Consider the following 23,024-nt stretch of genomic DNA (forward strand, 5'->3'; position numbering starts at 1 on the left):
GGTTTTTTTTACGCCTACAGCACCTGGTCTTCCTAGGTGGTCTCCCGTCCAAGTACTAACCAGGCCCGACCCTGCTTAGCTTCTGAGATCAGACAGGATCGGGCTTGTTCAGGGTGGCGTGGCCGTAGACTGCCCTCTTGAATTTGAGCAAGTTACATCTTTGATACTTGGTTTCATTTTCTGTAAAAATAAGGATAATAAAACCTGCCCGGAGGGATCGGTGTGAGGATTAAATAAGATGTTTTAAGCAAAACATTTACTATTTAGAACTGTAGCTGCCCAATACATTTTAGTTCTCATCTTTTCTAAAAACACGTGTCTTTTACAATATTGCAACTTATACAGAAACAGACAGGGTTGCTTATCTTGTTCTCTCATTTTGATACCTACCCATCTAAGTTGCCATTTGATTAAGAAAATTTGTGCTAAAATACGTTTAGCTCGAATTAGATTACTCGGAATGTAGCTTTTCTTTTACTCTGAGTCCACTTCATTTTTAATAATCGCTGCAAATCTAAAGCAATTGTTTCTGACAGTTTCCATGGGCACTCCTGCCAGACAGCAGGAGAGCAGCCATTATTTTATGTATAGTTAGAAGACTTTTTTTTGTCTTACGTGGAAATGCATTGGGTTCCCTTCAAGTAGGATGGACTCTTCGGAAGCACTCGAAGATCGTTTCCTGCTGGAAGCTCTGATCTCTTTTTACTGGGTCCTGCCCTGTAATCTTATAAGATTTATGAAATAGAGGCCACATGATATAGTTTAACTCCCTTGGCGTGAATCTCATCGACCTTAGAGCTTATTCTCTTTCTGTGCTATTATCCTTAGCAAAGATGACGCTTCGGGTTTGATAAGTGACACGGCTTCATGAAGAGCACAATGGCTTGTGTCGCTTCTTTAGATTGTGACGGAACACTCACGCCGTGCATCCTAAAAGCTATTTTCCTCGCTGTCGTCTCTCTCATCGGTCTTCTGTGAAGCTAGCGAAAAAGGGCCGGTGGAACTCCCTAGAATTCCTGGTTCTGATCCAGGTGCCTGCTGGACATTTCCAGACGGGTGTGTGATGGGCCTCTCCAGTGTGCCCTGGCCGGAACAGGACTCTTGACTTTCTACTCCTCTTCCAACCCCAAACACGTGCCTCCCTTACACTTCTCCATTCCAGTAAACTAGACCGAATCCTTTCAGCTGTTCTAGCTAAAAATAGAGGTTCTTCTTCTTATTTAGTTCACTTATAAATCCTTTCTACTTCATCTCCAAAAATGTATACCGAAATCTGCCTGTTCTCCAGATGTACTCATACCTCTCTCGTCTAAGCCACTTCCCTCTCTGGTCAGAGGAGACTAGCAAGAAGTCAGGCAGCAGCTGATGGCAGAAGCCATGTGTATATGTCTCTGCAGTGCCAGGCACATGCACACTCAAGCCCTGTTTGATGATGGAGGGCCATGAAAGCACAGATGCGGCCTCTGTCATCAAGATTCAGAAAACGTGGCCACCATGATGATGCATCGGTCTCTCTCTCATCTGTATACCATCTTCCACTCAACAGACTTTTAGAATGGGGCCCATTTCACAAAAGGACAGTTCTTATATAAATCTATATCTTATTTTTATGTCATTACAATAATTTCTGTTCATATTTTAAAACGGCAGATTTGCCGTTCTGTTTTTGAGGAATAATATGCAAATCCGCACAAGATGCTGCCACATCTTTTTGTGGTTCAGGCTTAAGATACATATGCACATTTGATTTACCTATTAAAAGATATTGGATTTGTGGGAGATATAAAGCGTTTTTTTTTTAATTGCTGCATACTTATGCAGTCAGGATATGCTATTTATGATTTTTGGGGTTCTATTTTTAAATCTTTGAGTAGAAAACAAGTTAGCAGAAAATTGTAACTGTATATATTATATACTTGGTCTTGAAAATTTGGAAAATGCTTTTTGATGGTTCATTGCAGTTTTCTGTGGTGTTTTTTTTCTAGTGTATGTGCTGCTGAAGTGTGCACTCTACGATGTGTTTTTAATAAATTCACAGTTCTTATTTTTATCACATTAGGCCTCGACTGTCTTGCTTACAAGTGGTTTTAAAAAGATGAAAACATTGTTGCTGTTTTTTATTTTACTTTTTTCCCCAAAGATTTTATTAGTTTCTTTTTTTAATCAATAATGATATGACTGCATCTTAGTCTTTTAAAAAGAATGACTCTTCGTTTTTAATTTCTTGATTTTATAGCTTGCTTCTCTTTCAGCTCACATTTCACAAATTTCTTGAGGAAGTTGCTTTTTATAGATGAACAGATATGGCACATTAAGTAACTTCCCAAAAAACACAGCGAGACTCTTACATGTATAATTCAAATTGCCATTTTTATAGGTTTTGATATGTTATTTGTCTCGTGTTCTTTGTTGTCCTTTTAAATATACATCATTAGCTTTCAGCTTGTTATAAAAAGGTCACAAAGCGTGTTGTCGTACCTGCTTTATCATCATTAACCTCACGCCATTTCCATGGCCTTTCTTTTTGGCTATTTAAGATACAAGTCTCATCGCTCAGGACTGAATTTTTGCAAATATGTAGGCCCTGGTCGTGGAGACGACCAGTCACGCTCGCAGTTGGGTGCCAGACCGAGTCTTATCCCTCAAGCCATGGAGGCATTCTGGCGAGGGCGGACAGGGGTCGGGGTGAGGCCGGGAGCCTCAGACCCCCCTTCTTCACATACGTGTCTGCTTCCTGGTTTGTTCCGAAAACATACTCATGTCAGGCGATTAACTTGTCTTCTTGATCACGTTTCTCCCTTCTTCTGGAAAGACATTCTGTATATTTAAATTCATTTTCTATGTGTTTACATTGACTTTTTAGGCTTGTTCAAAAATATCCGATGGATGATTATAGTTACAAATGATCAATATGTCAAAAAGATGACCTTGGCTTTCTGTGAGTTTAATTAGTGGACTATTTTTTTCTGTGGAGTTTTCAACTTAGAGGGCATCTTATTGTTTGTTTGTTTATTTGTAATTTACACGTAAATTTTAAAGAGCCTCTGATTTCAGATGATTTCAATCTCATCTTTATTTTTCTATCTTCCTAATACGTTTCTACCATGAATTTTCATCCGTGTAACCAAATGGCAGTTGTGTAAATCTAACACTTCAAAAGTTAGGGCAAGGGACTAAACTACTAAACCTACTGTGATCCTGGATTTTAAATGTTTTCATATAAGCATTTATCGATGTATTATGAGGATGGAAATTTTGTCATGTCTCACGTAGCTCTTTCGTGTGTGCGTGTGCACGTGTGTGTGTAATCATTATATAAGTATTCTTACTATATTTTCTCCCCTTAAGCAAAAACAATATAATTAATAAGTTTTAGGCAACAGAACCTCCTATGACTGAGTGGTTTCAAAACGGGCAGCGCTGTTAGGTTCTGACCAGCTTGGTGCTATAGATTTGGTCAGGTGACTTCATCTAGAGCTGTGTAGGAGAAACTTGGATCTCTAGGGCAAACGCTCTGTGTCTCTGTCTCGTCTCGCGAGGTTTGCTCATGACGAATGGGAAATGGCCATGCTCCACTGGGTGACATTTCAAACTTTCCCACTTCTAAATACATTTTTAAAATGTGTCTTATTTAAAGATAATTATTTTAGAACTCTAATGTAAACAGTTTCATTTGATATTATGCTAGGCATTGGCAGAGTATTAATTGTTTCTATTAATATTCTTTCTGCTTTGATGGGAATTTTTTTCATTCACATGGAGCCCCTTTTAAATATGGCTCACATTAGCTAGTTGAATTTAGACATGTACCTTTTGTTCGTGTTAAGCATCTTTTAAATGGTCTGCTGATAACAATGAAGTTTCTACCTTAACTGTTTTTAAAATAGAGGTATTTACAGTACGAGCTCGTTTTCTTAGTTTACATATTTCTGAGGGTAATTATCTTTGCTTTGTGGAATCTTTCCATGAATTTTTATGTCGTTTCTATCAGTTCAGAGATCCCTGTGTTTTGCTTATATTATCTTGTTTTCATGGTAATACAGAGAAGCTGAATTAATTTATCATACCCACTTAATCCCAATTCTCAATAGGCTTGTAGCTTTGATAATAATCATTTGCTCAATAATTGCAAGGATAAAAAAATCCTAGCAGGATGTAAAGTGAATAATTATCATTTAAAGGAATAAAAGCGGTTTGAGGACTCTCTCTTGCCGTGTTACACTCTGTGACATTGATATTTGCCCCTAAGGCCTGTACCACATTTAAGCCTTTCCTCCCCCCTGCATCTCTGCCGTCACCGTCTGAATTCGAGGCTCTGGGACGAACATTGTAACCAAAAGAGGACGCTGGTGGCTGTGCCTCCCCACTCTTCCAGCAGTCCAGTCCTTCCCTTTCTAAATCTGGGTCATGTGACGCCCTCACCTAAACCTCCCAGTGGCTGTCGGCGGTCGGGAGGATAAATGCAGGCCTGGAGCGTGCCGGTGGGCGTCCCGCGCGGTCACACCTGTGCATACCTGTGCAGCCTCCTCGCCCACTTTAGCTCTGACGTCACTGCACTCTATTAGTAAGTACGTACCCGCCTCCTTTCTGGGTTATGAAGTTCTTCAGGTCGGAGACTGAATCGCTTGTCGCTTTTTTCCATAGCCCCCGATATAGGGCTTGGTGCTGGGGACTTCAAGTTGAACGAATTAATGAGTCATTCTAAAAAGAATTAGTATGATTTTGGTACAGAATGAACTTCCTAGCACTCCGCGCTATCTAATCATCTCATCTTTTTAGTCGGTGAATAAAATTTGGTGAATTTATTTCATTTTTGAATAAGGACGTTTTCATGTTAGATATATTTCCCCTGCTGGTCAAGCCCAAGAAGTTCAAATTCAGCTTTAAAAGGAAGTGTAATAAATGACGCGAAACAGACCTCAATGACTATAACTTGCGACTGAGGAGGCACTCTTGGTGCCCTTGTAACTGTGGACAGCGTCCCCGGGGCCGGCCTATGTGGCTCTGACCGGCTTTGCCCCTTGCTCAAAAGCCTTGAGCGCTCTGGGTGTACTGATATTTGCTTTTCCTGAAGGAAACAGAAGAAATCACACAGATTATTCATCTACGTTGTTATCAAAATGTTTAGTTTTTCACGCATAGAGAAGATCAATGCTGTTTAATAGGCTTTTTCTATTACAATGAAGACTTCACCTAAGGTACCAGGAAATTTGAACTTGGCATTAAATTGCAGAACTATAGTAAGGAACTATAGTAACTATAGTAAGAGTCAAATGACAGACTTTTAAAAGAAGTGAGAAGAAATTAGCTTCTTAAATCTGTCATTTAGAGCAAAATCAAAATTTGCCAGAATAAGAAATGACAATTCATTCTATAAAAGGCCTGAACACAGTGGTAAATAATGCACGAGAGAAAAATCCCTGTTTTCACATGAGACCTCTGCAGACCAGAGCCGAACAGTTACCACATCTGTAACTTAGGCGAGAGCGCTGTTCTCCTGAGCACGATGGTGGAAGCCTCTCGTTCTCACGGCTGATACGGACAGTGCAGTGAGCAGTGCTGGAACTGCTTGCAAAATAGCTTAGTATCTCGGGAAGAATCGTTAGTGCAGTATTTCTGATTTAAACGTTACCTTGGAAGCATATATTGCTGTGAATCACTATTATTTTCATATAAGTAATGAAATTTTCAAGGGAAGACCTGAAAGAATAGCTATATATACTCATATAAACAAAAGAAAACCCCAAAACATACTTCGTTGTTAAGTCCTAGCTCTTCTACTTGCTAGCAGTATGACCTTGGCTGTCATTTAACTTCCGTTTTAATCTGTAATATGAGAAGAATAATAGTGCCTATGTAATAGGGTTATGAGGATTAAACGAGATCATGATATAAAGCTCTCAACAAAGTACTTTGCACATGAGAAATGCTCAAATAGCGTTAGCCGTTTTTATTATATGCTGGTAATAATGAGATGATTATATTATTCTTTACCTTTTTTATCTCTGGCTAAAAGTGGCTTTACATGTTTATGGTCAGTGCGGCATGTTGCATGTTGACAGCGCCTACGAAGAGTGGTGTTCTGTGTGTACTGGTAAGTGGTATTAGGATTAAGCAGTGTCCTTCGGGACATAGAGGCTAAAATAATAAATGTAAATTAAAAAAAAAAAATCAGATCCCCGAAGAGGGAGTCAGGAGGTCATGTGTCTTCCGTAAACTAAGGGGCTTAGCCAGACGCTTTCTCCTTCAAAATATTCCGACTCTTGACCACTGACGGTCAGGGTTCAGGGGAGAATATTTTTAGGGTTTTGAGACCTAGGTTGAGGGATTTTAAGGCAGATCTTACAAGGTGGGGACCCAGCTGGGACTGGGCAGCGTTGGTGGCCTGATAGCTTTGGATTGGTCGTGAAGCAAGTCTCAGTGAGCGAGGGGTTAATCTTGTTGCTAAGCTTTTGGTTGGTTCGCCGTAGTACCTTCCAGGAGCTGTTGAGCTGGACTTTCCTAAGATGACAAAGCTGCTCTTTGATCTTGAGCCCCTCTGCTTCCCTCCCTCACCCCCATCCCTCTCATTTTTATGAGATGGAGTCACTAGTCTCTAGAGCCTTGGATCTCCTTAAAATTCTGTGCTGATCCAGTAGGTCCGGGCCAGGCCAGGGGTCCGTGGGTGGGCTGCTCTTTGAGGAGAAGTCTGTCTGTGGCAGCATCTGGCTGGGTATCAGTCCTCTGTAGCGTCCTCGTCTCTTCTCCGTCTTGTCCTTTAGACTCTAGATCTCAGGCTCTGATTTGAGCATCCTCATGTTCCCGGCCTTTAACTTGGTCTTTGGATAAATATGTCCTTATAAATACTTCGTTTCCTTAGGCACTGCCCCGCAGATCCTGTGTGGCTCTCTGACCCCACCTGCTTGCTTATCTGCTTTAGGCGTTGACTTCTGGCCTGGATTTACTTGCTCCAGATCCTTTGACTCGGCTGAGCCCATGTATTTGGTTGCAAATTCAGGGCTTCCATGTTGAGGCCATCGCTGTGCATTAATAACGTGAGTCAAAATTAGCGACGTATTCGGAATGACTGGGTATCAATCACATTTCCTTCTAGTCTCTTTACCACGCATGACTTCCGTACTGGCATTTGGTACCTCTTTCTGTGTCCAGAGGATCGTCTGGTCTCATTTCAGTGGGCATCCTGAAATGAGTGCTGGCTGCCTCCATTTTTAGGGATCTGTTGAGTCAGTTGAATGGAGTGAGAGGCATAATCTGTCAGCACTAGCAGTTAAGCTGATTTTCCCCCAGTCCAGCTTATTTTCCAGGAGTATTTCTTTGAGAAACGGAAGTGCCGATTGCTCGAAGGTCTCTGTGGAGGCCCCTGATGTAAACACTGGCTTTAGAAGTCTTTTTTCCGAGGCATTTTTGTAAGACAAGATTCTACCATCATGTAATGACCATAAAAATGAGGGTAGGTGCTTCAAGTAATAGAATGTAATTTTGTTTGAAAAGGAAAGGAAACAGCAAGCCGTCTTCAAATTAACTACAAAAAAACTATCAAGTTCAAGGTTGATTTCCATTATGGTTTCATGTTACAGTAGTAGTTGAGTTTTATTTGTAGTTGTATAAGCTGAATACTTTAAGTATCGATGGTCATGACTCCAGTTTTCATTTCCATATTTTGCTACAATAAAATCCTTGTAACTAAATTATAATGCAAATTAAAGTACAGCAGCATTTTAATCATCTTCGTGTTCACCCAGTTACATTTTTCTAGCTTTGTATTACATAAAAAACTAATAGTCCATAAAAAATATGGTAAAGTAAGCTACACTTAGAATAGACATGAAATATTTTAAGCCAAAGTAGTTTGAATAGTGTATTGCTTGATGAATACACTTGGAACCTAAAGCGTGCCTATTATAATATTCCAGTTGTATAATTTTAAATGTCTGTTTTAGAAAGTAGGTGAATTTACATTTTAATTTCTTTACTGTAGCATGGGCGTGGCAGCCGAACCCTCATCCTACACTTAATGGAAGATTTGATTCTGCTTCCCAGGACCTTGAGTTTACTTTGTCTTCAGAGAGACAGAATGATTTTCTGGGATGCCCGACAGTTGGCCCTGATTAGACTCGGAGGTTGTTAGTGACTTCTTAGTGAACTTAAGTTTAGCTCTGAATGGTCATGCTTCAGAAATAGTTGATTTTAGTTATAAAAATTGTATCGAAGACCTCTTCCGTGGCACAGGTGGTCCGTATTTTAGTGGGGCTTTTCTCCCTCTTCTGTCCTAAATGATGCTCCTTCCTCTGGCGCAGTCAGAAAAGATGGTCGTCTTGGTTTTCTGTGACTCCTGCACAAGTGCTAAACCACTTATAACAGCCCAAGCTACATCTACGGCCCAAATTCCACTCAATTAACTTTTTATGTTTCTTTAAAATTACCGATTATTTAAATTGCTGATTTAAAATCACTGCGTGGGACATCCATCCTTGGACTGATCAGGAGGATTCTGATGTTAACCCAGCAAAACCAATGAATCAAGACCTCTTTGATGTCCACGCCCAGTCTTATGCTAAGTACTGGCAGAGATTCGAAAGTCCAAGAGTGGGAAGGGCAGTCAGTATTTAATACACACCGTGCTAGCTGCTTTACTTAATCTGTCATTAAAGTCTCATGACAACCCTGTGAGGTTGTGTAATTTCCTGCACTTCACAGAGAGGGCCGCAGCCTCCAGCCCTGACAGCTGCGAGGTCGTGTGGCTGTGACTGTAGCTTGTCGCATAGATATGTGTGTTTGCAAAATTCACGTTCTTGCCCTGGTCCCCTAGGCGTTAAGACAGCCTCCCCATCCGGGATGTCTCCGCGCTCTGGGAGCCACCGGAGGCGGCAGAGAGCAGGGAGGGTGGTCTTTTATTGGATTGACCTTGGGTTTAACCTTATTCGCCAAAAAGCGAAAGTTCGCTTGTGAAATATACGACTTGGAGTCCATATGGGTTTGGTCAGTTAATGATTTTACTGTGAGTGGGTGTTTAGAGAAGGCAGTTCAGCGACACAGAACCTGGGGACGGCCTTGGAGCCGAACACCGAAATGCGAGGGTGCGGAGCAGAGGGCGACGCTGTCATCTCTGCCCTGTTTTTCCCAGGCAGCGAGTTATGCTTCACTGCACTTCAATGGGAAGAAAGTTAGCCAGCGTCCACCACGTACAGAGTCTACACTGTCTTCCAGAAGTATCGCTGATTTTATTCTGGTTGGGAATATTTTTATTCCTACAGTCAGCTTACTTTTTACCAACTCATAGTTTATTGTGATTTTTTTTTTTTTCAATTAACATTCAAGGCTTTATTTACGCCTGCTGGATGAAGTGTTATCTGGGCAATTTTTAATTAGTACTAATAACGCTCATATTAAATGCATTGCTGAACGTTGCCAAGACAAGAACTACAGACCAGGCTTCATCAGAGTGTAAATGATAAATGGAAATGGTTTGGTTCCATTTTTCAAAATGCCAAATGGCCCGAAAGTATTATTCTGTAGGATTTATGTAGAATAACATATAACACCGCAAAAGACTAATGTCACATGTTTTTATGGCTATAGTATCAGGAGATATCATAAAATTAAATATCTCTTGTAAAGATCAGGACTTGTCAATAGTTAAATTGTTTTTCCCCTCCATGTAATTCAATTAATATTGAACTAAGACTCTATCATTTAAATCTTAGAAGTTTGGAATATAAAAATTTCACTCATAGTGTAAGTATGAAATAATGACTCTGGTTTCTCTTGAGAAATATGTTCAGATTAGTATTATCCTTTATAAAGTGACCCCTTGTAAGGCTAGATACATTTATTCTAGTAATCAAATCATTTTTTAATCATATCCTTTTATGATTTCATTCAAGTCTTCCTTTATGAGCGATAGAAGAACAGAACAGAAGAGAATAAAATAGAAGAATAGAACAAGCAGAGTTACTTTCTGGTCTCAGCTTAGGTCATGGCCGAGTGAGTCTGTCTGACTTCATCTGTCCTGATGAATCACCTTATTCATTGCAGCCGATTGCAAGTAACTTTTGGCCGATCTTAGATATCAGAGGATATTAATTCCATTTGTTCAATAAATATTTATTGAGTGCTCAGTGTGTGCCAGACACTGTTGGCATTGGGGTCATAACAGTGAAAGAAACAAATCTGCTCTGTTGAGAAAATTTAATGACTTGTGTCACTTCCGTCCGCGACGCTGTCATCTCTGCCCTGTTTTTCCCAGGCAGCGAGTTATGCTTCACTGCACTTCAATGGGAAGAAAGTTAGCCAGCGTCCACCACGTACAGAGTCTACACTGTCTTCCAGAAGTATCGCTGATTTTATTCTGGTTGGGAATATTTTTATTCCTACAGTCAGCTTACTTTTTACCAACTCATAGTTTATTGTGATTTTTTTTTTTTTTTCAATTAACATTCAAGGCTTTATTTACGCCTGCTGGATGAAGTGTTATCTGGGCAATTTTTAATTAGTACTAATAACGCTCATATTAAATGCATTGCTGAACGTTGCCAAGACAAGAACTACAGACCAGGCTTCATCAGAGTGTAAATGATAAATGGAAATGGTTTGGTTCCATTTTTCAAAATGCCAAATGGCCCGAAAGTATTATTCTGTAGGATTTATGTAGAATAACATATAACACCGCAAAAGACTAATGTCACATGTTTTTATGGCTATAGTATCAGGAGATATCATAAAATTAAATATCTCTTGTAAAGATCAGGACTTGTCAATAGTTAAATTGTTTTTCCCCTCCATGTAATTCAATTAATATTGAACTAAGACTCTATCATTTAAATCTTAGAAGTTTGGAATATAAAAATTTCACTCATAGTGTAAGTATGAAATAATGACTCTGGTTTCTCTTGAGAAATATGTTCAGATTAGTATTATCCTTTATAAAGTGACCCCTTGTAAGGCTAGATACATTTATTCTAGTAATCAAATCATTTTTTAATCATATCCTTTTATGATTTCATTCAAGTCTTCCTTTATGAGCGATAGAAGAACAGAACAGAAGAGAATAAAATAGAAGAATAGAACAAGCAGAGTTACTTTCTGGTCTCAGCTTAGGTCATGGCCGAGTGAGTCTGTCTGACTTCATCTGTCCTGATGAATCACCTTATTCATTGCAGCCGATTGCAAGTAACTTTTGGCCGATCTTAGATATCAGAGGATATTAATTCCATTTGTTCAATAAATATTTATTGAGTGCTCAGTGTGTGCCAGACACTGTTGGCATTGGGGTCATAACAGTGAAAGAAACAAATCTGCTCTGTTGAGAAAATGACTTGTGTCACTTCCGAATGCATTTTTTTTTGTCAAGAGTTCCAAAAACTTTTTAGAAAGATTAAAATTGTTTGAATACCGCTTTGACCTCACAGAAATCATAGAAATTCATGGTATATTAATGACAAGTTACTCTACTAGACTCTAAGAAAGGAAAATTAAATAGCTAATTGAATGATTGGTATTCATAAGGTCAACACATGAAACATCAACCAGATTTAATATTCTTAACTAGATTTTATAGGCCATGCTCCTTCTGTAAAGGTCACTGGAGGAACTCAACACCTTTTTATTAGACACAGAATGGGAACAGTGGAGTGGCCTTTTCACGCCATGTTTGGATGAGTCGAATAGGCAAAGTTTACTTCACTTTTATAAAGTTGTGTTATTTCATATTTGCTGTTTCATATTTTACATTTAAGTTATGTTTCTTACTCACTTGTCCTGGAGAAACCTATAAGCTTAAAAAGTCGAGGGTTTGGATGAACCGTGATAATAAATTGAGGTTAAGTAAGTGAAAGTCTATGCGTATATATACACGTATTATGTGTAATTCTGGAGCAGTCTTTTGTTTAAGGCAGAAAATGAACTTAGGGGTTAAGAGCTCTTAACCCTTCTCAGCTGAACAGTTTCATGGGGTTTCGTGGTATGGAGCAAGGAGCCACGTGTGCAGTGTCTTCACACAGCCCCGTGTTCAAATTCAGACCGCCGTGTAATGACTTCTTTGTGCCTCGATTTAATGCCAACCTCATAACTTTGTCAGGATGAGGAAAGGGGACAAAGCATATAAGGTGTCTGGTACAATGCACGGGAGTAGGCATTCAGAATTTCCCTTTCTCATATAGAACAATTATACAAGCAGTACACGAATACCTTCTTCCCATGTGATAGTTGGATAGTCAGAATTATGTCAAGTGAAAACCACTGCCAACTCCTCAGCAGGATTCATTTTTAGAAGTTCGGCGTATATCCTTTCAGGCTGAAAATATTTAGTTTACATATGCATATGCATTTGTAAAATCACACACGTCCGGTTATTTTCACTTCGTTTGGGATGCGTGGTCTCATGCTGCATGCCTCGTTCTGTGACTCTTTCTTCACACTGTATTTTCTTGGTCTTTTTGGATATTACAGATAGATCTACCTCATTCCTTTGCTTTGAGGTATGTCATTGACTGGAGGTGAAGTAGTTTATTTGCTCCAGTACTGGGGCACATTGATTCCTTGATGTTTTAAATGTTTGCGCATGGATGAACAGTGAGGAAAACTATGGTTTAAGTCTGTTTCTTTGTTTTGCGAGGAGATTTTGGTCACCTTGAAGGCGCTCAAAGTGCCGAGTCACGTTGAGTGCAGGCGCGTCTCTCAGCTATAAAAATTAACAGGTACTCGTTAGGAAGTTAGTAAGATCAGTTTTGCAACTTGTCAAATCATGGAAATCTGAAGAGGTGGGACTCGATCATTAAATCAGGTGACACAGATGGGGCTGTAGCAGGAGGTACGGTAGCCTGTGAAAATAAAGTTGTAAACCGATCACCAAAAGTTTCCAGAAACATGTTTTTATCAGCTTCTTTCCTCTTCCTTCCTTCCTACCAAACATTTACTGCCATCGACTGTGCACGAGATATGGTCTCTGTTATTGATCAGCTTCCAGTCGAGTATAGCACATTAATCACACTGTGAAAACAAAATGTATTGTGATAAGCACAAACTGTCATTAAGGTATTTACTAAGTGCATAGGAATGCAGAAGGTGGGACAGGTAGCTATGCTTGTGGTGATTTAAGAAGAGCCCCTCCCGCCCCAAGCACGGGGACCACCCAGTTTCATTCAGGAAATTTCTGCCGAGAACCTCCCACCCAGTACCAGCGTTAGGGACACAGGGTTGAGAAAGTGTTGGAATAGAAGGGTCTATAGCAATGTCCTTCCTTCTAGCTTGTAACCAGTGGAGAAGTAAAAGGGAATTGTAAGACGAAGAAATTGTCATCTGAAGTTAATGACATAATTTACATTTCAAAGTTGCTTGAAAATGTATCCTGTATAGATGACACGCAGGATGAACATACAGATTACTCTGGGACCCCTTGCTACTGTAGCAGCTCAAAAATGAATGTTATTATCACTTACTGATAAGCCACAGACGTGGTTTGCATACATTCTGTGTGTTGGCACACAGGGCTGTCCCTGCGCTCCCCCGTGCCTACCTGGCCCGCACGCTTCCTGCCCTTCTCCCCTTCCCTGCACGCACCTGTGAGTACATGCAAGGTGCAAGGGGTCTGCAAATCTCGGGAGACCTGGGATCTGTCCGACCCTCTCTGCAAGGTCTTCCGAGTCTGCTTAGTTCTCGATTACCGTGTTTGAACATGTCAGCTCAGGGATTTTGGTGATTCACTGCTGCTTTGTACTTTCTTACTGGTTTATTAGCCTCTGCACTTCACAGTCTTCAAAGCTGTACTCCTTAGGCTTTCGCAGATTTTTTCCTGGCTGAAAAATCACAACCCTTAACACGTCCTACAGCTATAAAACTAGCTGCTCACCATTAACTGAGGCAGGAGAAGATCCTAAATTTACAGTCATCAGACCTGGTGAACTTCAACTTGCTCAGTTCCTAATGGTAAAGAGTCAATTACAAAATGCTGATGGGAGCTACTGACTGATTCTTCCCTTGAGCTAAGAGTCTGCTTTCACAGATTTTATCTCTTTCTGTGGAACCCCAGACCGTAGAAAAATGAAAGTGTGTGGTTTATGTTTCAGCTTTGTGTCAATATCCAGTATTGAGTGCTCCGTAAAATACTTCTTTACAAATCAATATATGCTGCCCCAGGCTGTGGGGAATTTTAGGGGCCTTAATGCAGCCACATAAAGCTGACTACTATTTCGGCTATTCTTAGGCATCGTATGTCCGTGATAGGTTTGAAATCTTGCATAAGATCGTTATATCTGAGACACTATATGTAGGCCAAATGCTACATTGTTAGATACTAGAGTTTTAATAATAGCTGTTGAAAATCAAGTTGTAATTATTTCCAGAGGAAATAGTCTATTTGAATCCCATAACTTGGGATGGTCCATGCATATAATTTAGGACAAATGGATATTTCTGTTCAGTATTTTGTAACCTAACAAAAAATTAGACCAATTTGATCTTTTTTTTTTTTTAATTTTTATTATTTTTTTAAACTGTTACTTACGCAGATCCTACACCAAAGATATCAAATTCAAGGGCAGGAAAAGGCTGCAAAGTGTTCAGTTTATGCCTTTTTTGACACAACATTCACTAGTTTCCAAAAGTGAATGGGCAACACAAAAGAATTAACTACTTACTTTAAAACAGTTTAGGATACAAATTCCCAGTGGATCAAATACCTAAATGGGAAACTTAATTTTTTTATGTAATAAAAAACAGCAGAAAATTGAGGTGGCCATATATGTAGCCTAGGAATTGTTAAAACCTTTGTAAGCGAAAAGGAAAATTAGAACCAAGTAAGGAAAGATAGATATATTCGACTATTAAAATTTTTTATGTTGTAACATTGATATACTAATGAAAGCTCAGGGGACAATATTTGAAATGGAAATGTTAAATAATAAATAAAATATGCAAAAAGCTCTTAGAAATCGATGACAAAAACACTAACAAAGCAATAGCAAATGGCAACAGGGCGTAGGCAGTTCACAGAACTGCAAATCCAAATGGCCGGGTGGACAAGATTCTCAGGCTCACTGACAGTATGCGAAATGAAAATCAAGTGAAAGTCAGATACAACTTCACTCCCATCGGATTGGAAAAACTTTTAAAAGAATGGAGCACTTGCATTTCTGGTAGGAATGGGGGGTTTTTTTCAGTCTTTTTTAAAAATGCGATTTGTCATTATCTCGTAAAAAGTACGTTTTGTCATTTAATTCAGTACGACTCCTGGGAATCTAGATGAGAGATGGGCACCCTTGTTCTATGAGGGGCTGATAGCAAACATTGTAGACGTTGCAGACTGTATGGTTTGAGTTGCGACCGCTCAATTCTGCGTGACGCCACTGAATGCAGAGTTGGGAAGAGGTGTGTTGTAACGTTCAGGAATATGCTATTTCCAGGGTGCAGATACATAAGTGGAAACAAATTAAAGAGCGTATATGACAGTAAAATGTGGTAAAATAAATTAGTATTATTTTGAATATTACTTTTATTTTTAATAATTATTTAGTTGTAAGTTTATATAATTTAATTTTACTTTTGGTTGTGCTTTATAACCAGTTCCCCACCCAAATTTATGAAAATTTAACGGTTGTCTCTCCCCAGCCGGTACTGGCTGTCTCTGGTGTGTTAGTGGCTATATCCATATATAAGGAGGTTTTGCAGCATTGTTTATGATGGGAAGAATAGGAACGAATTGGGTACCCACTGGTAGGGGAATAGCTGAGTAAGTCACCGTGCACCAGCGCCCTGGAACATAGGCAGCCGTGGCACAGGGCTGTCGCCTGCAGTGGTTTCTGTGAGTGCCACTGAGTGACAGGAGCTGGATGCAAGCATGGGTGCATTTCACGGTCCCATTTTTATCAAACGAGCAGTGACAGACTCTCCCCAGTCTTCATTATAGGGCCATTTTGATGTCGTCGCGAAGACTCCTTTTTAGAACATCTCCTCACTGAGAGCTGAGTATTTCGTATCACCTATTTTTATCCACAAATCATCTCTAACGGAAGGTGATCGAGTGCTGCCTGAATGTGTAGGGCCGTTCCTTGCTTCATCATGCTGACGATCTGCCTGAACAGAAAGAGATTGCCAGCACCTTGGCTTTAAACTAGCGTTCAGCAACTGTATGAACATAAATGCTTCAATTTCTTTTAGCGACAGATTCTTAATGCATGCCAACACGATCCCCCCAACCCAGGTAAATTACAGGTTCAGTCCTGTGCTCTGTTGTGCGACCACGTGACATGCAGTCCCTGAACCCAGAAGGGGATTAATCGTGACCTTGAGTTTATGATTTCTGAGTGCTTTTAATGACAGACAGTACTTAGGCTGATGGCTGAAGGGTCAGATGTCTTCCTTTCACTCGACAATTGAGAAAGCGCACTAGTCAAGTGAACCACTTCCCTATAGCCATTTTGTGGCAGATTATCATGATTATTGTGTACTGTGTAGCCTTTGAGCAGTGTGCTCTGCTAACGCTTTGGAATAGTTTTTATGGCTGAGAAGTAGAAAGGGTTTCTGCTTATAGTCCAGCTAATAAGGCAAAAGAATATTATCTACCTAGGAGAAAGCGGAGGCTTCAGAACTTCAGTGTGAAAACTGAATATTTTGTGGAGTGGATGACTTTGGGTTGTCAATGTTATCTTTTCCTTGAGCTTTTTGGGGTATAATTGTCGGGCAGAAAATTGCCTGAAGAAGCATGAACATAGGAGATAAAAGTTTGGAATTCAGGGCACATTAGAAGATATAGATTTCTCAAAAGGAACTGAAATTATTGAGCTGACGACTAGCACTTGAGTATTGGAGATGTTCGAGCTGTTGGGACCAGTAGACAGAGTTAGCCGGGTTGCCTGCGGGGGTGAGGGCAAGGGTGTGCCCTAACGTTAAGACCTTTCTATGCTTGTTGGGGGGTGATTTCTCTCTCCTGCAACAGTAGTGAAATATGGCAGTTCCCATATAAAAATGAAAATTAGATTGCTAAGTAGTGCTTCTTTATTTATTTAAAAGTTTTCTTGATTTGGTAAAATGACTGAATTTGATGAGTTTTCATTTTTTTTAGGCTCAGTTTATGAACCTCTTAAAAGCATCGATCTTCCGAGACCTGATAATGAAACTCTGTGGAATAAACTGGATCATTATTACAAAATTGGTAAGTAAAATCCGAGAAAGCACGTCCTTATGTGGCTGGGATCACCACTTACTGTGCCTTAGTTCTGCTATGTGCATTGTGGGACTGCGTTTCTCTCTCACTAGGATTTCGTGGTAGGTGGGCCTAGTGCTTATGCTACAATTGCATGTTGAAACCGGGACTGTAAAGGGAATCCAACAAGTCATATCTGTCCTGAGAACTACGGGCTGTTTCTTGCTCAATACTTATAAAAACAAAATATTCCTTGCTCACTCACTCACACCTGGCTCCTAGGCAGCCCTGAACCTTTGACATCCATTTCTAACTCATTGAGATACAGAAGGGCATCAGGTTGCTGTTACTAATATCAGGTTTCCGGCTTTTTGTTTTTCATTTTGTTTTTACCAAGATCAGTCTGGCAACTTTTGTTTTTTAATGTGAGCGAGTAAACAACTCTGAGATACGTGTGTACGGGGCTTCCCTTTGTTCATTGGGCCATAAGTTGGATTTGCCTGCTTTTGTCACTTTGCTTTATGTCCCGTGAACTTGGTGGAGTATGGCAAGTAACATAAAATTTGATGTATTTATCTCCCCTAAGATAAGGACTTCTTTTGTTTCAACTTCACGTAAGACCTTAATTCAGCTTACTGTGGTCAGAATTCTGCGGTCAGAATGCCCTGCGTGTTTTTATGCTCCCCTTTTACTGTCCTCGCAGCCATGACGGCTTGAGGGATGCTGTGAGGAGCAGTTGTTTCTACGGCTTCAGCAGGTTCATGCCGCAGCTAAGTTTAGAAACGGCGAAGCTGTCAGAAGCGGCCGAGGCCGCGGAAGCCCCGGGACACGGGCGGCTGTGCTATCCGTTCTTTTTCTTGTCTCCAATTGCAGTCAAGTCGACACTGCTGCTGTATCAGAGCCCAACCACAGGCCTCTTTCCCACGAAAACCTGCGGAGGGGACCCGAAGGCCAAGATCCAGGACAGCCTGTACTGCGCCGCGGCAGCCTGGGCCTTGGCCCTCGCGTACAGGTAGCCGGGGGGCGGGGCCTGGGCCTTGGGGCGGGGCGCCCTGAAAAAGGGCGGGGTCTCGGTCCACCCAGGCCCCGCCCTGCCGCCGACTCGCTGTGTGGCCTGTGCCGGCCCTCATCTCCTCCTTGGCCTCTCAACCTTTCAGTTCTCCTAAGGGTTCAGGGGAGGCCGTTAGTGTGTTACGGCCGGAATTCTTCACCTGTAGGTCTGTAAGTCTGCATTAGTCTCTGGCGGCGGGCACCGCCCGGTCTCCCTGAGCGGATTGGTGACGGTCACAGAGGGAACTGGCGGCGACTGACTTGCGCATGATAAAACTGGGCCAGAGTAGTTAAAAGATTCGCTGGAAGTCGCACACGCAGCTAGCGACAGAGCCGGGTCCCGGACTCGCCCCCGCCCCCCGTTTAGTGTCTGTCACTGCACTTCATTGGGGGATCGCTTGTTAGACCTGGTTGTAAGTCAGTTATAACGTAAAGGAAAAAAAGAAAATCCTTTCACAATACAAAATTTCTCCTTAATTTCATTTGATTCTGTATGGGGAGGGCCCGGCGTGGGTCCCGACACACGGTCAGTAGCGACACATGTCAACCGTTACTAAGATTAGGCTTCTGAACCTTAATTTTCCGAAGGTGATATATGCAGGGACTTCTGATGTGCAGTTTGTGTCTTCTACATAAAAGTGATTTCTTGGTGGTTCATCGTCGATGTGTTGGATTTGTAAAGGAAAATCAAATGCCGAGATAATACGAAGTAGCCGCCTTTAGCACTCTTGTTCGCTAATGTCACTGCAAGCATTTCTTCGCATGTTCTGTGTAAGCACAGTGGAGCTTCAGTAAATGTCGGCTACTGTGCGTCTCGGGTACAGGGGGCACCGGGGGCGCCTCAGCCAGTGTCAAGCCAGTACCGGGGTGGACGGGCCTTACGTGCGCCCCATGCGTTGCCGTCGTAATCACACATAACGCATGTTGACTTCTTACCGAAACCTTTAGATGAATCTGCCTGCGAATAAGCAACCAGACAAAGCCAGGGTGTGGCTCTTTGTAAGTCACCTTGCCTGCGCTCTTGAAAACTGCGGCTGTCATAGAAGATCAGAAAATAGGTGCGAAGATGGTGAGATTAAGGAAGACTAAAGAAATATGACAGTTAGATACAGTGCGTGAGCATCCATTGAGTCCAATCAAGGGTCGTGCATTAAAAACACTATAAAGTATATTTTGGGATAATTGAATAAATTTGAAATAGAGTATATAATAGATAATACAGTATCGGTATTAAATTCCTTCAGTGTGATAATGATATTATATAGGAGAATGTGCTTGTTTTTAGATGTCTAGTGTGTAATAGATAATACAGTAATAGATAATAGATAATACAGTATCGGTATTAAATAGATATAATAGATATAATAGATAATACAGTATCGGTATTAAATTCCTTCAGTGTGATAATGATATTATATAGGAGAATGTGCTTGTTTTTAGATGTCTAGTGTGTGGGGGTAATGGTGTTTGTAGTTTACTTTTGAATAGTACAGAAAACAAATTGTGGAGAGTACAAGCTGATTTTAGCAGTTGGTGAATCCATGTGAAGAGTAAAATGTTTATTAGTTTCTTTACTAATGTATTTGTATGTATAAAATTTTAGCTTTTCTATAGATTTGAAACTTTTCTGAAGGAAAATTGCTTAAAAAAGTGCAAGAGCAGAGACCTTTTCCAGCAGGCTTTACACACCTGACAGGTGCATCACTTTAACAAAATAAAGGATAAAAATCCATACGATCATCTCAGGAGATGCAGAAAAATCATTTCACAAAATTCAACATCCTTTTATGATAAAAACTCTCAATGGAGTGGATGTAGAAGGAACATATCTGAGCATAATAAAAGCCATATGTGACAAACCCATAGCTAATATTGAACTCAAAGTTGTAGTTTTGAAAGTGTGTTATTTTAAATTTTACTAGTACATAATATGTAATTATGTAATTGTATGTTATAATTAATATTAAATATATTTACATTTTATTGTTCTTATAATTATAACTATTATTATAGAATTTTAGTTTAGAAATACTAGTATTTCATTTATATGGTTCAGTATTACAAAATCCGTTAAAAGAAAATCGAGCCTGTACTCTGTGCCATGTTAAAAAGTATCATCTAGGGTTTTTGCATTGTTTGCTTCTAATACGACTTCTGGAAAAAAACACATGACTGTAAATTAGGGTTTAAATTTAAATGGAACTTCGTTTTCTTTATTTTTATGTTTGAAAAGAGTAGTGAGTTTTTAAAAGAGTATAGACTTGGAAGAGCACTTTTAGACTGGGTAAATGTGTATACATTGGAAAAACTGAAACAAGGCAAACGTGGACGTGGTACCTCGTGGCCCTGGCCGAGGGGGACAAAGGGTGCCTTCCTGCGAGAGAGCCCTCTGTTCCCTCCCAGCGATACATCATCAGTTTCAGGAGCTGAGTTCATGGGCGGCCCTAGTTAGTGCTGGTGAACAGTGAAGTCACACGGCTGTTCCTGCCAATACTGTTCTGATTATGTTTTCCATGACGTTCGCCTATGGAAATAATACACCAATGGTAGGATTCATGTGTCTACTTCCTTTACTAGTTATGTATTTCTATGTATGAAATTTTGGTTTAGATATAAAAAAGACCTCATATTGTAGAAATAACTGATCAATACTTTCACAGAGCTCGTGATCAATAAATTGACTAGAATTAAATTTAAAGTTGTTTCGTTTATTTTTAAAAATTGAAAGTATTCTTCAGATCATATTAAAATTTGAATTTGCAGCCATGGAGCTTACTAAAAAAAAGAATTGTCAATTCCGAGAAGAAAATAGAAGAATTATTTTGGATCACTGGGTTCGCTTTAAAGTTTTAGGAAAGGCAGGAAATATATCCTGAGGCCTAAATGTTTCTGCTCCAGTGCAATGGCTCTTTTACCTTCTCAGTCAGAAGAGAAATATTAGTGTTACTCTTTTATTTGCAGAAAAAAGGGGAAACAGGAGAATTTCATCAAAATAGAAAAATTCTTTATCATGGCCGAATTATTCTAGAATACGTTAGTCTTGGTTTAATGCTTGTTGAGTGAAATTAGGGGCAGCGAATTATATTAAAGACGGTTTTAGAAAACCTGAAATGTTCCCTGATTATTATTGTTATTTTTTACATGCGGTAGGAATTGTACACAGAACATTCCATTGAGCTCATTATGCTTCAGCTGTGCCGCTTGCTCCCCATGTCAGTGTCTGGTCCACTGTCACCATCCATGCTGCAGTCCGCCTCCATTAAAACACTCGTGTCTGACGTCCGGGTGAAAACAGAGCATGGAGCAAAATCACGCTGCCTTTACTGCAGCGCCACCATGCGAAAGGAGGAATGGCGTTCTGATGACAAAAGCTTGACGTTTTACTGACATGCACCACACCGCGTTACAGTGACCATCATTCTCCCCGGTAGTGGCGTGTGAGACGCAGTCGGAAGGGGAGGGCATTATTGCATACTTTGTAAGGAGGTAGATGATGCTTTTTGTCAAGTGAGGATGATCGCCAGATACTTTAGGATTTAGTGAAACAATGAATTAGCTACTTCTATTTTTCAGTAGTGGGTGACTCCCAGCCACCTCTTGAGGATCACTGATCCATAACCAAAGGGAAGTTAAGGATGGAAGAACATCTTAACCTAGTTTAACAGATGGATTTGAACTGTTCTTGCTGGTAAAAAGCGAGGGATGTGAACCGTGGTCAGCTGGTTTTAAACTAAGACCTGAGAATATAAACTGTCACGCCAGAATCCATCATGCGTCATACAGGATGTGTGTTTAGTGGCAGGCATCCGTGACCAAAGTGCCCACCCTGGCATCCGCGCCTTAATCCGCGCTTCCTTGAATCCAAGTGGCCATTGCAGAACCTAAAGGGATTGATATTAAAACTTGTCTCTACCCTTTAACAGTGAGTTTCAAAAATCTTTCGGTAGATTTTACCAATACAGAAATATCCTTTAAAATTTCATCCAAGTCGATGGAGAAAATATTGTATGCTATTTTTAAAGCTGTTAGCTTACTTCCTTAAAAGAAGGAGAAATCTGCACAAGTTTTATCATTTTTTTTTTTATTGCAACATTTCTACATCTGCTGGGAAAATGGAGTTTCACTGTTACAGAATTCGTAGATGTCGCCAGAACGTGGGATTAGCCAGATAGTTAAATACTTAATTATCAAAGCTCTGCTTCCTTTCCGGATCCCTTTCCAATTTCTTTCACGAGCTATCTCTGTCACCCAGGCGCATCGACGATGACAAGGGGCGGGCCCACGAGCTGGAGCACTCGGCCGTGAAGTGCATGAGAGGCGTTCTCTACTGCTACATGCGTCAGGCCGATAAGGTAAAACGCTCGTGCAGACTGCAGCTCTCGTGCCATTCTGAGGGATTAATCTAACCCCATAGCGCTAGCATCTCCCGAGGAAGAATGTCCCTTCAAAAGGGACAGCCACATCCTAGGGCAGTGAGGTAGGTGAAGACAGCCCCTGCCTTCCCAGCCCAGGGCTTTTACTTCCGAAATCCTGAAATTGAAGAAACCCCTGAGCCAGAGGTGACTGAGAATCATTACTTTGGCTTCAGTTTGTGTGTATTTTGCATCTGGTGTTTGCTTGATAAAGATTTGAGCAAAATCCTTATCGAAATTCTTTTTGGACATGCGAATGCTCTGGCTTAAGTAAACTTTAGTTTAAAAACATAATACTGTATTTACATATAAAGAGCAGGAATTATAGACAGGAAACAGCAAACTTTATAGGGTTATTGGGGAAATTAAAGAAATAATATTATAACAAAACTTATTAAATTGTAAAGCACTATACAAATATAATG

At 40.4% G+C, this 23,024-nt stretch overlaps 1 protein-coding gene, 1 non-coding gene and 1 pseudogene across 2 annotated transcripts in view; 1 reads left to right on the forward strand and 2 right to left on the reverse strand.

Annotated features, from left to right (window-relative positions):
* The window catches only part of PHKB (phosphorylase kinase regulatory subunit beta), a 115,895-nt gene that overhangs the window by 7,128 nt on the left and 85,743 nt on the right, over positions 1-23,024 (forward strand). Inside the window, 3 exon segments of the mRNA XM_015586935.2 lie at positions 17,057-17,146; positions 18,011-18,149; positions 22,440-22,539. Of these exon segments, the coding sequence (XP_015442421.1) occupies positions 17,057-17,146; positions 18,011-18,149; positions 22,440-22,539 (329 nt within the window).
* LOC112477382 lies at positions 12-130 on the reverse strand (annotated as a pseudogene).
* LOC112477362 lies at positions 14,488-14,621 on the reverse strand. Its single transcript, XR_003045434.1, has one exon. It is a non-coding gene; the product is annotated as a small nucleolar RNA SNORA13 (small nucleolar RNA).

The sequence above is a fragment of the Pteropus alecto genome, unplaced genomic scaffold (genome assembly GCF_000325575.1).
Source record: "Pteropus alecto unplaced genomic scaffold, ASM32557v1 scaffold123, whole genome shotgun sequence".
In the NCBI taxonomy this organism is placed as follows: Eukaryota; Metazoa; Chordata; class Mammalia; order Chiroptera; family Pteropodidae; genus Pteropus; species Pteropus alecto.